The 16,140-nt window shown below is 36.1% G+C and overlaps 1 protein-coding gene across 2 annotated transcripts in view; it reads right to left on the bottom strand.

Annotated features, from left to right (window-relative positions):
- LOC116173581 overlaps positions 1–12,938 on the bottom strand; it is a 147,738-nt gene extending 134,800 nt beyond the window's left edge. The window contains exons 1-3 of one of the 2 annotated variants that reach the window (XM_031491184.1): positions 12,796–12,938; positions 12,347–12,458; positions 12,044–12,297 (exon numbers count right to left, since the gene is read on the bottom strand). In XM_031491184.1, coding sequence (XP_031347044.1) covers positions 12,044–12,297; positions 12,347–12,362 — 270 coding nt within the window. In that variant the 5' untranslated portion in view covers positions 12,363–12,458; positions 12,796–12,938. Of the gene's footprint in view, positions 1–12,043; positions 12,298–12,346; positions 12,459–12,733 lie in introns of both variants that reach the window. The other variant, XM_031491183.1, reaches the window with a different exon arrangement.
- Positions 12,939–16,140: the final 3,202 nt, after the last annotated feature.

Here is a 16,140-nt window from a genome sequence, read left to right as displayed (position 1 = left end):
TATTCAAAGACGGCACGTCACACGCCAGTATTTGTAACTCTTATGGTCACTGATTAACAAATTAAAGAAGAAATACAAATTTCACCACTTTTTTGAGGGTGGTTCCCAAACGAAATACATTGGACCCTCGGTTTATTTGGAAAAAGTGCTTGTTTTGATCCCCTCTATCACCCAATTTTTTTAGACACTTATGTAACACCCGGTATAGGGCGTTTCATTTAAAATAAACAAGTTCGGGTACAATCAAAAGTGCCATCAACTTGAAAATATTTTAGATTCCTTTTATCGACATTAATGTATTGTCAAAATTTTAAAATGTTCCGATATCTCCCTTTCCAAATATTAAAGCCGCCATTCGGACGTGGGATACCCTGTATTAGCGTGCCGTTATTGTTGTGTTCTCTAAAATTGCTTTTTTGTTTAAAAAGGGAGCATGGCAATCCAAAATTTTGAAAATCTGTATAGTGCTATCGACCGTACTCTGTTACGCTAAAAAGCTTCAAATATATTTTAATCGTGAACTAAATAGGGTTTGTACAGATTATCAAGTGCAATTTATTAGCTTCCTAGCTCGAGCAAATGTGGACGTTTTAGACCACTTTAAGCAACTTTTAAAGTAAAATATTTCCCGTCTTTAGCTACGTATGTAAGTACGCAAGTTGGCAATGTACATTAGGCACAAAGGATGTAAAACTGTTAAAAACTTTTTTTTAATATGAGCTTTTAACGGCGTGAAGTCATACAAGTGTTTTTCAAATAATAGCCCACATTTTTTATTAAAGGGCGAATAAATTAATTATTAATTAGAATTATTAATTTAATAAAGGGTAAATTTCGCGTTTCGGAAAAGAACGATAATAAATAGCGGATTATATAAGATACTTTTGAAACAAGCATTTTTGCCTAGATAAGATGTCAGATTCAGGGTAGAAAGCTGTTCTATCAAGAATTTCACTTTTTTTTAAATTATATTTTTGGAAGGAGGACTTTTATGTGCGCGAAACCAGGGAACAACAATATTTGAAGTGCCACAAAAAATAAACGGATTGTTATCTAAAAGCATGGAATAAATTACTTATTCCATGGTTAAAGACTAAAAACGAGTTTTCTTGTCATTTTCGAAACAGAGGAGGGCTACACTTTTATGTGCATTTAAAGAGTCGGATATGGGCAAAAAAAGACCGTAAGTACAACAAATATTACAGCCCTCACAGTACACGAAATGTATAGCTCATTTACTGATCTTATTAAACAATACCCTTATCTTATAAAAAAAGTGTTCAAGTACAAAAGTAAAGCAATAAAAATTTAGGGGTTCCTTTAACCTAAGCCCCACCTAGAAAAATACTTCCCACCCCTGTTACTCCGTCTTGGTTACGGACCTGATCCATTCATCCCATTTAATTCTAGTTATTTGGTTTTTACGGAGAGCTTGTTTATGTAACTCTTTTTCCTCGTAAAACGATGGTTATCAAGAGCCTTTAAAGTTTTTCACTAGCTACTTCTTTTTTTAGATATAAATAATGGTTTTCAATGAAAAAACGGGTATTAACGATTTGTCGATTTTTATGTCCATATCCGTATAAAGAACGAGATCTCAACCCTTGAAATTTATAGATAGCATGCGGCATAAAAAACCTCAGTCAAGTTTTCGGGCTAAAAAAGTTATGAAATTTTGTTTATCCCTCATTTTTACAGGTTTAAGCGAATTTTTTGGGGGATTTCACACCTTTTTGTAGTGCAGCGACTTTTGCCCATTTTTTGGAGCTATATAGATACTTAAAAGCAGATCTGCGCCACTCAAGCCGAGTTTTCCTAGCTCTGCTTAAACGCGCTGTAATGGATGCAACACGTTCTAAAGCTGAATGTCAAATGATGAATATTCTTTTTAGTTTTACAAATGCATGACATTTCCGTTTATTATCAATTTGACACCAATAGTTCTTGACTGTAACAAATTAATTACTGCCCCTCTAGAGCTATTTGTGGGTGATTTCTGAAATAAATTCGCTTTCCTCACACGTATGGAGCTTGGGCAACGAAAAGTAGGTAATAAGAATAATTACAAGTTATTTATGATTGTAAAGAGTGCGGTAATTGCAAATAAACGAAAATGACGAGTCAGAAGTTGTTTATTTTTACAAAACAAACACGTTGTAACGTCATTGTCCGAGTAAACGCTTGTCTGTCACGTTTTTCCTTTTTCCGCAATTTAGAAACTCTTATATGCTTACTGAGATAATATAAAAAGCGGTCCTCGGTAAATTTATGTTGGCTATGCAGTTAGCATACCCGCGATTTTAATTAAGGGTAATTTCTTACAAAACTACACCATTACGTTAATAGCTTACTTTCCACTACCGCAGTATATGGCATTGTTTCGAGTTATGTAACAGTTAACTTGAAAAGGTGATCGGAAGTCGCCAACGCCCAAACAATTACATTTCTATTTTCATCGCATCTAAATAAATTTTGATAGTAGGGAAGGTAATAACTGTTTGAAAGTATTGCTTGGTTCACACGTTTACGCTGAAAATTTGAATAACTTTCCTATAAAAGCTCCGAGCGGTGATTGGGTTCTAAATTCCAATTTAATATGTAACTAACAACACAATAGGTAATGATCGTTAATATTTTGAAAGTATTAACAATTTTCCACATATGTAACGCGTCAGCCTTTTCAATAGACATTTCGGCACACTTTCATGCCTAAATCGAAACGATGCATTTGTGAACGGGTTAAATCAAAAATCGTGACGATTTGTTTCGCGCTCGCCGTAGGCAGATCTTATTAGATTCAATGGAGGCCAAAATAAATAATCATAGGCACGTCCTCAAAACGTTTATTTAGTAGAACTTTTCGAGCGTATTTAAACTGTCGAATTCGACGGGTGCCCTGGGATGTTACATACACGCAGTACATGAAAACTGAAACGGCATGCGAGCTCATATCCGGACCATGTATTATTTTCTTTTCTCAAACATGAACGCGCATTCAAAAATATCAAAACAATGTAGGTATTTAAATTGGTCTCGTTTACTAATCTATTTTTTCCTTAGCATCACATTCAATCTTCACGAAGATTTGTTACTTGCTTCAATTTCACATTTTAAAAGGTAAGAGATTAGTGAGTAAACAATATTGTAAAAGAACTCCTCACGTTTTAAATACTTGACATGAAAGAGCTCTGCTTGTTTCAATGGGCCAATCCGGGGAGGAAATCACAGGTAAAAGTTTATACACAAACACTTCCTCAGTAATCCAAGACCCGTGTAAAGTTAGCGATAACAATACAGCAACAAATATCCAAAAAAAGTAGATTTTCTTGTCTTGCAATAAAATCTACATTAGTTCTAATTTTCCATAATTTTTTAAAATATGAGTTTCCAAATGATCTGCTAGGGATACATAAGGGCCATTTCTAAAACTTACCGGTGATAAGAAAAGATGATACATAAACAGCACCCAAAAATGAAGTGTCACATTTTTTGGGTTTTGTTTTACGACACTAGAATTTTTTCTAAATTATTCTATCAAACGAAAAATGTTACAAAAACTGTCCCATTATAAATAGGCAAGTAATTAAGACAATTTATTTTGTGAAATTCTGAAAAAACTCGAAAAATCTTAGTTACTTAAAAACCGATCGATTTAGGCGCACTATCCCTTATATCAGTTACTTCAAATTTAGCGTAAATAAAAAAATGAATAAAAACTAGGTAGGTAGCTATTGTGATCACCGTTTTTTGGACCTGTCAAAATTTCATCAAATGTCAACGTTTTATTTCATTTCATTTTTTTTTCTAGATATTTACTTAGATCTTTCTAAGCAACTTTTACGCACGTACGTTTGCAATTTTTCGAGATAACGACGCGACGGATTTTGTTAAAATTTTTGATACGTGTATTTAGGTAAACGAAAACGAAAAATAACTGGCCGGATTTTTGAAAAAAACAATTTTGAGCGCCATATTGTCGGCTGTATCGTGTACAAAATTTCATCTTCAATTTTACCTCGTTCGAAACCGCGGCAAAGAAAAATTTAAAAATATATATTTGTCGCTATATTAGATTAATTGCATCCACATCGGTGTCAGTAATGTATTAAGCTTGCAGGCATATTATTGAAAATGCTTAAGAAATCGTTAAAACGTTTCAGAAATGTTTAAAAAATGTGTCAGAAATTTTGGAAATAATCAAAAATGTGCAAAACGTGTTGGAATCTTAGGCAAGACGCGCACTAAGGTAGTGTGGCAGAGGTGACATACCGGAGTGGTGCGAAGCATAGGGATGTTCCATAATAAATCAACACGCCACTGCCACGTCATGTGGTTATCACTTCGGTGCGCGTCTTGCCTTAGGAATACTTTGCGACTGAAATTGTAAATTGTTTCAGAATGCTTCAGAAATGAAAATCGGAAAGGACAATTTTCAAAACATGCAAACATTTTGGAACGTCTTTTTAAGAAATGTAACCAGAATTGTGTAGACATTTTACGTGTAACTTTAAAAAATGTTGGAGACGTGTACGGTGTACACTAGTACACTATTTGAAAAGGTCTGAGAAATGTCAGGAATGTGTCAATAATTTTTGGGCGATGATTTCCACCCGGCCACTGGAATCATGTATTCGTATACATATTTGAATTATTCGTGCACATACAGTCTGACCCGGGTAGGTAGAACGCACCATATGTATTTTTTCGCGTAGGATCCACGAGCCCTTTGATATGTATTTGAAATTAGCGTTCAACGTACTACTCCAATCTCTTCCTAGCATCGGGTAAGCACAATAACGTATATACAACACTGAATGCTAACTTCAAATACGTTTCCTATGGTGCTTTTGAACAAAACCATAATTTATTAAATGAATCAAAGCATGAAATGTAAAGAACTGAAACCTCCACAACTGTTAAACTTCCGGAAAATTGAAAGCAAAGCAATATAAAGACGTAAGACAACTTCAATTATTTTGATTATCATTGTTTAGTGCATTTTTATTGACAGGGTCTATACTGTAAATTGCGGTAAGCGAGAGCAAATCAATAAATTATTAACATTGCAGAAATGTTGCTAACTCGGTTGCTACAGTGTTTTTGTTTTAAGTTTGGAAATATTTCTGTAGGAAAGTTTGTAGGATTTTATAGAAATGATGAAAAAGTGCAGACAAATTTAAAAATGTTTCCCGAATGTTTTTAGAAAATGTCTCAAAAATGCTTCGGAAATATTGTAAACGTTCCATAAACATTGGAAATTCGTGCCAAACTACAGGAATTTTGAAAATGTTTCTGACACGTGTAGAAAATTTTAAAAAATGTAAAAACGATATAGTTTAGAGAAATTAAGAATTCAGTGATGGAAATGTGTAGGAAATTTTAGAAATATATCTAAAATGTGGCGTAGTGTTCGTCGGCGGAGTGTCCCTAGTCGGCGATGTGGATCATCCAAATATCCTGTCGGCGTTGCGGGCATTCGGCGCAGTGTCCTAGACCGATGTACTCGGGTATGAGACCGAAGGGGTGAACTACGAGGAAGATTCTTCTCCCTCATATGGGAAATTTCGAGAAAACTACTGGGAAATATGTAGGGCGAAATTAGAGGAAATACTGGGGAAATATTAGAAAATTTTGAGGAAATAAGAGATATTATCGTGTTACGGTATAAGAGGAAACGCTCTAAAGTGGCTGGAAAACTTCCTAAGGAACAGAAAGCAGTACGTCTCTTTGCCCCACAGATACAATGGTAGTACCGTTACTGCCTCTTCTGATGTCATAGAACTAAATGCTGGTACTCCCCAAGGCAGCATCTTAGCACCGCTCCTGTTCACGTTGTTCACTAACGATGTCGTGAACAACGTGAATGACTATGCGACACTCACCTTATATGCCGACGACACAACCGCTGTGGTGTCCCACCGAGAAGGGAGGGAATTAATTGCGAAATGTACAGACACTGTCGAAAGTATTGCAAACTGGTTTAATGAAAACCTACTTTTCTTAAACCAAAGTAAGACCCAATTGGTGCAATTTCACAACCATCAAAACATAAATCTCCCTCACTTTACCATACCAATATCGGGATCCACCTTGACAAACTCAACTACAGCCAAATTCCTTGGTATCACCTTAGATGAGACGTTAAGTTGGAAACCACACAATAACAACCTAATAGTTACATTAAATCGCATGTGCTACCAAGTACGCTACCTACGCTGCTACCTTGATATCAAGCAACTGCGAATGTTCTACTATGCCTGCATCGAATCGAGGCTAAGATATGGACTATGCCTATGGGGCTCTTCTTCTTCAATGAAACAAGTCTTCACCACCCAAAAACGTATCATTAGATGCATGTGCGGAGCAAAAAGTCTACAGTCATGCAAACCACTTTTCACCCTGCTACGGATTTTACCGCTACCGTGCCTCTATATACTCGAGGTGTGCAAATTTGTATTCCTGCGTAAAGACAACCTTAAACGAAACTGTGACATACACGAACACGAAACGAGAGCTACAAGTAACCTCAGGATACCGTTTGCAAGAACAAATATTAACAAAGCCAGCCCACATATAATAGGGGCAAAAATGTTCAATAAACTCCCGTCCAAAATCAAGAATATATACCTTCACACGGCAACTCAAAATCTTCCTGTTGGCAAATTTATTTTATTCTGTGGAAGATTTCATCAGTTAAATGTTAAATGTCAAATGTTTGTCTTTTGTGTTTAATTGACTTGTCCTATACACTTTGTTTGTCTTACAGGGTCAGGATGAATATATATATTATTATTATTAATAGGGAAATCTAGAGGAAATTTTAAGGAAATAAAAGATTTCTATAGGGAAGTAAGGTTACTAATTTCACGTTCATTCGGAGAAATTTTGTGTAAATTTGGAGAAATTTAAAGCAATGCTAAGTAGAAATGTTGAGGAAATTAAGGTAAATGGTCGCAATTTTTAGGTAATGAAGGAAATCTTTCTCCCGTGACCAACCCCTCGATGTCAACTTACAAAACGAACTGAAAACACTGCACGACAAGAAATGGATCGCGTTTGCACAACTTTTTTCAATTAAATCGAGGGTCCAACGTCTTTCGTTTGAGAATCACCCTTAAAAAAGTGGTAAAATTTGTACTTCTCTAATTTTTTTCTCGGCAACCATAAGAGTGCTACCAGCACATCTTTGAATAGGTTGTAGGATACCTGTGCCCTTTTCGATTTTGCAACAAAACTTTCAAACTTCTTACCACTAGATGAGGGTGCGAAAACAAATTCGACGAAATTTGGTGTCTGGAGTTTGTGAACATTAAAATCACGAATCTAAAATTACTTTTTGAAATTAAAAAAAATCCCACTGCAATTCTTGGCAACGAAAACCGAGAAAATCCCACGATTTCTGTTGTGTAAATGCTGAGTTAAGAACAAAATTGTCGAACAGTTTTTTAAAAAGGAAAAGTGATTTTTAAAAACTGTTCTTGAACTCAGTATTCATTAAGTACCTACACAACAAAAATCGTGGACTTTTCGTTTTTCGGCCAAGAATTGCGGTGGGTTTTTTTCGAATTTTTAAAAACCTAATTTCACATTCGTGATTTTCATGTTCAGAACCCCTCAAATACCAAATTTCGTAGAAATCAGAACTTCGTTGTGTTACGCTAAAAATTCATATAGAACCCTTACAAAAAGGTTTCACAATCTAACATCTACAGATTCAATTCGCATGTATCTGCAAAAAATTGTGCACCAGTTACCGCGCTTCAGACAGAGTGAAATGTAAACAGCAACGTATAACAAAAATCATATAGAGCCCTTAAAAAAAGGTTTCACATTCTAAGATCTACGGGTCAATTCGCATGTAACCCTAGTATCTGCAAAAAAAATTGTCAATCATATCATTGTCAAGCTTTGTATTGGTCCTAAGGGAGGGATCTAAAATAAATTTTAGTTCAGGTGGTATAAAATGGCTGCTGTGCGAAAGTGTATGAGCAAATTTGTTTTTTGTGGTAAACGGTACTATACTGGTCGGTCGTTGATTTTCGACATTTTGGCTGCTAACTTTGCATGGGTAAAAATCAGTGGGTAATCACTGGTATTCCGTATTATATACTGCGATATTCTATAATGGCCTTTTATACGAGGTGCCTACATACAAAATTTCATTTAAATAGCTTAACAAATAACAAAATTGGGATTACGCAAATACAAAAGTTGGGTTGAGCATGCGCAATTTCTTTTTATTCGTCTGATGCATAGTTAACACAGAAAACCAGACATTCATATGCTCTTTGTAACAAGAACTAAAAAAGAAACCCTTTTTTTGTAGGTTTGGGCAGTTTTTGGGCTGTAACTTTTTGGCCCGGTAGTTTACGTAGCCGAAAAATAATAGCGACCTTTCTTATATCCTGAAGAACATGTGTATCAATTTACAAAGCGATCGGACGTTTCTACACAAAGTTTATTTATTTATTATCCCTCTCTTGTTCTGGGCCCTCAACAAGCTTGCGCCCAATTACGGAGTGACCCGCATAATGCTTTTTAGAGAAACTGGTCTAAGGTAATTCCCCTCTCTGTCACAGATGAAAATTTCTTAACTCAGTCCAGGTTCAAACACCCGACCTCTGACTTTATAGCTCAACGCTCTACCATTGAACCACAAAGTCGGAAGTTCTCGTCCACACTGACAGACAGACGGGCGGACAGACAGACGGTCAAATAGACGGACAGACAGACGGACATACAAACAGCAATACAAAATTATACGATCTCGAGGATCATTAATAATAATAGCATCTTCATTCTACTACACAGTAAGAATACACATCAACCAATAAGTAATGGCGTATCGTAATAGTACCTACTGTTGTAGGAGGAATTCCAAGGCGAAGTTCAGTAGTTTAGAAGCACTAATCTTCACTCTTGCACTCAACCTTGTACGAAAGAGAAGAAAACTAAGTTTACATCATGGGTATTAAGGTAAAATATAGGAACGAAATAAAATCATAATAGTCCAGGCTATATAATATTTTTGTATGAAAAAAATTAGTTACCGGGTGAAACCGGGGTTTTCAAGCAGGTGGAATGAATAGAATTGGGGAAAAAATAATTAAAACAGCTGAATTTTTCCGCGGGTGAAATCACAGGGGTTGAAAGGGGTGGAAAGTGGTATTTTGCAAATTGTGGTTAAACTATTGATTTTAGACGAAAATGTTAAATGTAAAAGTTATAGAGATTAAATGAGCAACTTTTGTATCTGCAGTATTTTCACATAACCTCCAATTTTCCTAGAAAACCCGGAAAAACTGTTTTTTCGTTTTTAATTCTTATTTTTGCGAAAAAATGTCGTAGGGGTTTGAAATTTGGAGGTAACATAGCCTATTTTATGATAAAACAGAAGATAATTGTTTGGGCCCATAAAATTGAACCGTTTCCAAGATCTCACGATTTCTGTAAAAAATCACCTCTTTTTCAAGGGGATGAAAAATCTATTTTTTTTATCGTACAGAGGTGCGCGGGGTAGCAAAATTTTCGGGAAGACTTATATTTTAATAAACAAAAATAAAAAAATAGTATTCCTATAGCAAAAATTCGAGAACATCGCCAAAAACCGGAAAAACAGTTTTGAGATATACACTGTTTTTGACATGATAAATCTACATGTTGGATGTTGTTCCGCGCTGTTTGCTTTTAAGTAAGTTGGAAAGGGAAAACGGAGGGTAACGAAGTAAAGTGGAAAATAGGACAAAACGAAATGCTAAGGAAAATTAAATTACAGTGGGACGCAACAGATGTGTTAATAAAGATTTTTTCGAAATCTATCTTCTTCCTTCTCTTTAATATTTGCCTAAATATTCTCTTTTGTTATCTTATGCTCAACTGTTTTAGTTAAAACATCTTTATTATTTCTTTTTTCTGCATTTTTACCGCAATAAAAGCAATTCGAAATAAAATCGAATTATGTATCTTGCTTCCTGATTCTTGAACAATTTATTTTTGTTCACTGACTCTTCTTCCTGCTTGTTTTATAGCTGATGCAATTGCGTTGGGCCTGTTGCTTGCAAAATCTGCAATAAGAACGTTGGTTTTACCGGCCAAAAGCAAATGATTTGAGATGTCAAACCTGCAGAAATAAACTTTATGAGGATTTTATTCATAATTCCTGTAAATTAACGATCAACAGGCCCAGCTTAATCCCATCAGCTGTAAAACAGGCAGGAAGAAGAGTTAGTGAACAAAAACATATTGTTCAGGAAGCAAAAGAATTCGATTTTACTTCGAATTGCTTTTATTGCAGTAAAAATGCGCAGAAAAAAGTAATAATAAAGATGTTTTAATTAAGGCAGTTGGGCACTGGGAAACAAAAGAAAATATTTTAGCAACATTAAAGAGGAGAGAGAAGACAGATTTCCAAAACTTTTTATTAGCGCGGATCCAACACGTTAATTTATTTGCAAAAAAGCCTATTTACCTACTGTCAAAAACGGTGTATCTTAAAACTGTTCCCCCCGTTTTTGGCGCTTTTCTTTAAATTTTTGTATTGGAATATTTTTTATTTTTGATTATTAAAATGTAAGTCGTTACGAAAATTTTGCTACCCTGCGCACCTCTGTACGATGAAAAAAATAGATGAGGTGATTTTTTACAGAAATCGTGAGATCTTGGAAACGGTTCAACTTTATGGGCCCAAACAATTATCTTCTGTTTTATCATAAAACAGGCTATGTTACCTCCAAATTTCAAACCCCTACGACATTTTTTCGCAAAAATAAGAATTAAAAACGAAAAAAACAGTTTTTTCCGGTTTTTCTAGGAAAATTGGAGGTTATGTGAAAATACTGCACATACAAAAGTTGCTCATTTTTTTAATCTCTATAACTTTTTTAACATTACTTGCAAAATACCACTTTCCGGGTGGTTCCAACCCCCGTGATTTCACTCGCGGAAAAATTCAGCTGTTTTAATTATTTTGTTCCCAATTTCTATTCATTTCACCTGCCTGAAAAACCCGGTTTCGCCCGGTAACTAATTTTTTTTGAAAATAAATCATTTTAGAGCTATTTAGCCTGGACTATAATACGGAAATAATCAAAGTGAAAAATTAAAGAGGAATAATGCTAATTATATTATTATCTTCGAACTTAAATTGGCGCACGTAATTCAACTTTTAAACATCACTAATGCTAAACCCCGATTGATATCTTTGTCAAAAGTCGTCTTGTCACATTGACATATTGGGTGTATAGATAGTGAATTAAGACGTTTTATAATGAAATTAGTGCACACATAACTTTATATAATATACAAAATGAGTGTTTGTGGTTATTCCCGCTTTATTCGGGATGGACTCGTCTAGCTCACCCGAATTTAAAAAAAAAAACGAAAAAACCGAAGGTGCGACTTTTCAGCCTAAACACTCTCGCTTCTTAATAATGAATCCTTATATAGTTTCTTTTATGTAAGAAGGTATAAAAGGCCCTTGGCCTCAGAGTATTTCACAAGTGGAAGTTAGTGTCCCTCGCACGTTTAAATAAAGAAAAAGATCTATTACTCTCAGGTAAAAAGGACAGGACGATGATTGAATGAATCGTATTTTGATTCAGGTCCGTGTTTTCTGTGTCATGATCGTGAAACAATATTTCTCGGGCGGTTTACTCGCACCGGTATGTCAAAGGAATGTCAGGAATCTTGGTGCAGGGTTATTAAAATACATTCCAGGAATATGTAGACAGTTTACGAGTAAAATTGACTGTTGTATTCACAATTCGATAAGTGGTGGTTCACCTTAAATTCAAAGTTCGGCGCTCTATGCTTTCACTACCCCGGGGGAATTACGGAAAATGTCAAAGCGGAAAGACCGCCGATAACTTTCAATGTAATAATGCAAAAATGCCGATCTTGACCATGTAACGCGTCCAAGTCTGACTAATATATCAAATATTCATCTAAATGGGGTAGATGCAAATCGTAACGCGTGGTAGTGATTCATCCTATCAAGGTTAAACTAACCCCTATCTTTAGGTAAAAAAAAAGTAACAGTATTCACCTGGCAGTTATCGATAAGTTGATTGTCCATAATGTAGTCGTAATTAGCTTGCAAGGCAGACCAAAAATCGTCTTTTTGCTCGCTTGCCGTGCTGCCGCCAGTGCTGCCCCAGGATCTTCTCCAATATTCTTCCCCATGCTTCTTCTTCTTGAGACTGCTGCACGTTCTTATCTTAACACCTTTATCCGGCGTATCGGGCGAAGCTTGTAGGGAAGACAATGAGAAACTCGCCTTCATCGCAGAATTTTCGAAACCTAACAAAACTAGATTGAAGGAGTGAAAGAAGTCGACTCGAGATCTTACCGCTTCCGACTGGCATGGTGATTGATCTTTTAATTTACAAAGGGTACGGTGACATTTAAAAATTTAAATGGGAAGATGAGAGCCTTTCATGATACGGTGAATTTGAACACATCTGAAAATGATATAAGAAAAACCTGTTTAATGAAAGCAGCCGGGCCGTCAGGCGTGCAGTTGTACTATCAGGAGCACGCGTATCGTGTTATGATAATACGACTTTTCGAAAAAAAAACAGCTGCATTGCCGATAATTGGACTATTGCAAATTTTTCTAGGTTAGAATTTGGATAAACGAAAATTAAAATTGAACGATTAGAGTAAAAAATTAGGTTTTGATCACAGTGTAAACTAAATCTTAAGTCTACTTCCAATAATAAGAAAATTCACTTACTAATAATTATGTACTTAGTTTAAAAACATAACACGGTATCCTATGAGTAATTTCCTTCTTACATCATTCATTTAATTCCTAAAGCACATTCCGTATTGACACTGTCACACGCGAATTTTTAAATAAAACTTCACCGTACCAAAAATACGAGAGATAAAATTTTGTGACCATCTCCTTCGACAAGAACGAGTACACACCGGTAAAACCGTCCATTGAACACTAGCGCACGCGCAACGTACCTTGCAGGACTTTGAATTATTTTTTTAATTTTATTCGGCGCTATTTTATAGTTTAAAATACGTTAGTGCTCTTATCATTAACTACACCGTTAGCGGTTGCTTCATCTTTATTCTCGGAATTGTTCTCGTTATTTGAAATTTTTGCGTGTATCATCCGCGAAAATGACTCGAATTTTAATTAAGACAATTTTATAAAATGTCAACGTCCTTTGGGCGTTCCAGGTTTATACCTCTTGCGATTTCATTATAAACGCTTGGAGAATGACAGTCCCATCGGCCCCTTATGCTAGGCATCGCATCTTACACCTATCCAACAATTCGACACACAATAAAGATGTTGATGGCATTCGATAACGTCCGTCTGGTTTCAGGATTTTGGGAGAGGGTGAACTTATACGTAGTCCGCCCCACGCTTGAGGTAAACTTTGAGGGCACCTGCAGGGGGCATGTTCGGCCAATATGTAGTACACCCTTATTAAGACGAGGACACTCAGAAACAATGTAGTCTTTTCGCCTCCTCTACAGGAGAGTGTTTCACACCAGCACATGCATTCCAGTCCAAGCCTAGAAGCCCCATTGCTTATTGGGTTATTTTTCCCCATGTTTCTTGTTAGCCGCTTCTACTTTCCATCTACTTATCCCTAGCTTCTTGACGTCTGTAATAAATCTACCATCAAACTTTAGGCTTTAATCAAATAAAAAATATGACATTAATTAATCAAAGCTGTCTATATAATATAAAGTGAACCATTTAATATTAGCACATTTTCCCCTCGTTATTTTGAAACGTAGTCTTGTATATACAACGGTAGTTTTCTTTCTCGTTGCGATCTTCTTTGTTCTTCTGTTAATACTGGGTTGGGGAAGGAATTGGATTCAATGACAGGAACTTCTGATACATGAGGAACAGCTGGATCAGATTCAAAACTGTGATCTTGACCTGTAGATTCTTCGCGACCAAAAATTGAACTGTCCCCTGTTGGAGCCAAATGTTTTAAAGAAACCGTAACTTCCTTCCCATTTGCCCGTCGGATTAAAGCATATTCTGAATTTGCAGATCCACTTCTTCGACCAATGGACTGTACTTGGAAGTTCGTACATGACTTTTCATTAGAACCTTTCCTGGATTTGCTAACCAAGAAGGTATAGCTATTCCATTTGTCGAACGACCTGCATGGAAGAACATCCTTTCGTGAGGAGTGCAATTTATAGATGTACATAAAAGGGAAAGTAATGATTCTGGCAAAACTTCTTCCCATCGCGAAGTCTCTCATCCCTTATTCTTCATAGCCAAAGACATGGTTTTCCATAAAATTCCATTATACCATTCGACAAGTCCGTTGCTCTGAGGGTTATATGGAGTAGACGAACTCGTAGCGATGCCTTGTGTATGGAGATAGTTAATGAGATCTTTCGAGAGAAATGATGTTCCTCTGTTAGAATGAATATATGCAGGAGTCCCGAATATGGAGAAAAGATGGTAAAGGTTTGTTTTAATTGTAGCAGAGGTCATATCCCGACAGGTGTAGGCAAAAGGAAATCTTGTATATTCGTCAACAATAGTCAAAATATACGTATTCGTTAGAAGGGACTGGTCCTTTAAAATCTACATTGAGCCTTTCGTATAGTCTTGTAGCTTTAATCAGATGATTTTCTTGACATTTATAGAATCGAGGTTTCAATTCTGCGCAAACGGGACATGCAGAAGTGATTTGTTTAATTTTTTCTAAAGAAAAAGGTAGATTCTTTGATTTGATCCAGTGATACATTCTGGTAACTCCTAGATGACACAGAGATTTGTGTAAGTTATACAATTCATCGTGATTTGTAGCTCCACAAATCCTCGATAACGCGTCAGCTACTTTGTTGAGAGAACCAGGACGATATGAGATATCAAAGCTATAACAAGACATCTCTAATATCCATCGCTGAATTTTATCGTTTTTGATTTTACTTGTATGTTGCAAATTGAACATAAACGACAACGCTTCCTGATCAGTAATAAGTTTGAAATGTCGATTGCACAAAAAAAGTCTCCACATTCTAATACTCTCAATAATAGCAGTAGCTTCTTTTTCTATTGTAGGGTACTACTTTTCACTTTCGGTAAGGGTTCTAGTAAAGAAAGCGACAGAACGTCCGTTTTGTGTGAGAGCTGCAGAGATAGCAACATCTGAAGCATCTGTTTCGACAACTAGAGGAAATTGCGGGTCCACACATACGAGTAAAGAGTTGGCAATGTCTCTCTTAAATTTTGAAAAAGCTGATGTGGCTTCTTTTGATAAAGGAAACGATTTGCTATTCATCAGAGGTCGAATCTTTTCAGAGAATCGTGGAATCCATTTCGAGTATTAAGCAAACATACCGACTATTCTCTGTAAAGATCTGTTATCACTAGGCGGATAAATTTCCAGCAAAGGCTTCAAACGATCGGGGTCCGGTTTGATCGAACCTTCACTTATAAGATGTCCTAACAGTTTAATGGAAGTAGTAGAAAATTTATTCTTCTTCTCGTTTAATTTGATATTGTATTTCTTTGTTACTTCAAGGAATTTATTAAGATTTTCGTCGTGTTCAGCTTTACTGCGTCCGCCAATCGTAATGTCGTCAATGAACCCCGCAACATTTTTCAGTGTCGACTATTTTATCAATAAATTTTTGGATTGCCGGTACCCCGTTAGTGACACCAAAAGGAAGTCTTGTAAATTGATACAGTCTCCCGCAAGCTTCGAATGCCTTAAACGGTCGTTCATCAGAACAAATGGGAACTTGATGGTAGGCCGACTCAAGGTCTATTGTGCTAAAATGACTATATTTGGCTACTTCCGAGATCACCTCTTCCACACATGGTGCTGGGTAAGCATCTAATTCGGTGAATTTGTTTATAGTATTTGAATAATCTATGACCATGCGTTTTTTATGATTAGCATTTTTAGTAACTATGACTTGGGCCCTCCAAGGAGAGGAACTCTCCTCAATTATTCCGGCTTGAAGGAGCTTGGTTACTTCTTCCCTGATGAATTCATTATCTTCTGCTGAATGTCGTCGTGACTTTGTTGCAATAGGTTTCACATTAGGGGAGAGGTTTGAAAAAATTCGAATTGGTTCTATATTTACATGAGGACACTGTAGCGCTAGATATAGAAAGGGGCGGGTTGGGACCACCAA

The sequence above is a fragment of the Photinus pyralis genome, unplaced genomic scaffold (genome assembly GCF_008802855.1).
Source record: "Photinus pyralis isolate 1611_PpyrPB1 unplaced genomic scaffold, Ppyr1.3 Ppyr1.4_LG6, whole genome shotgun sequence".
NCBI classification, from domain to species: domain Eukaryota; kingdom Metazoa; phylum Arthropoda; class Insecta; order Coleoptera; family Lampyridae; genus Photinus; species Photinus pyralis.
This window is presented reverse-complemented; position numbering and strand designations above follow the sequence as displayed.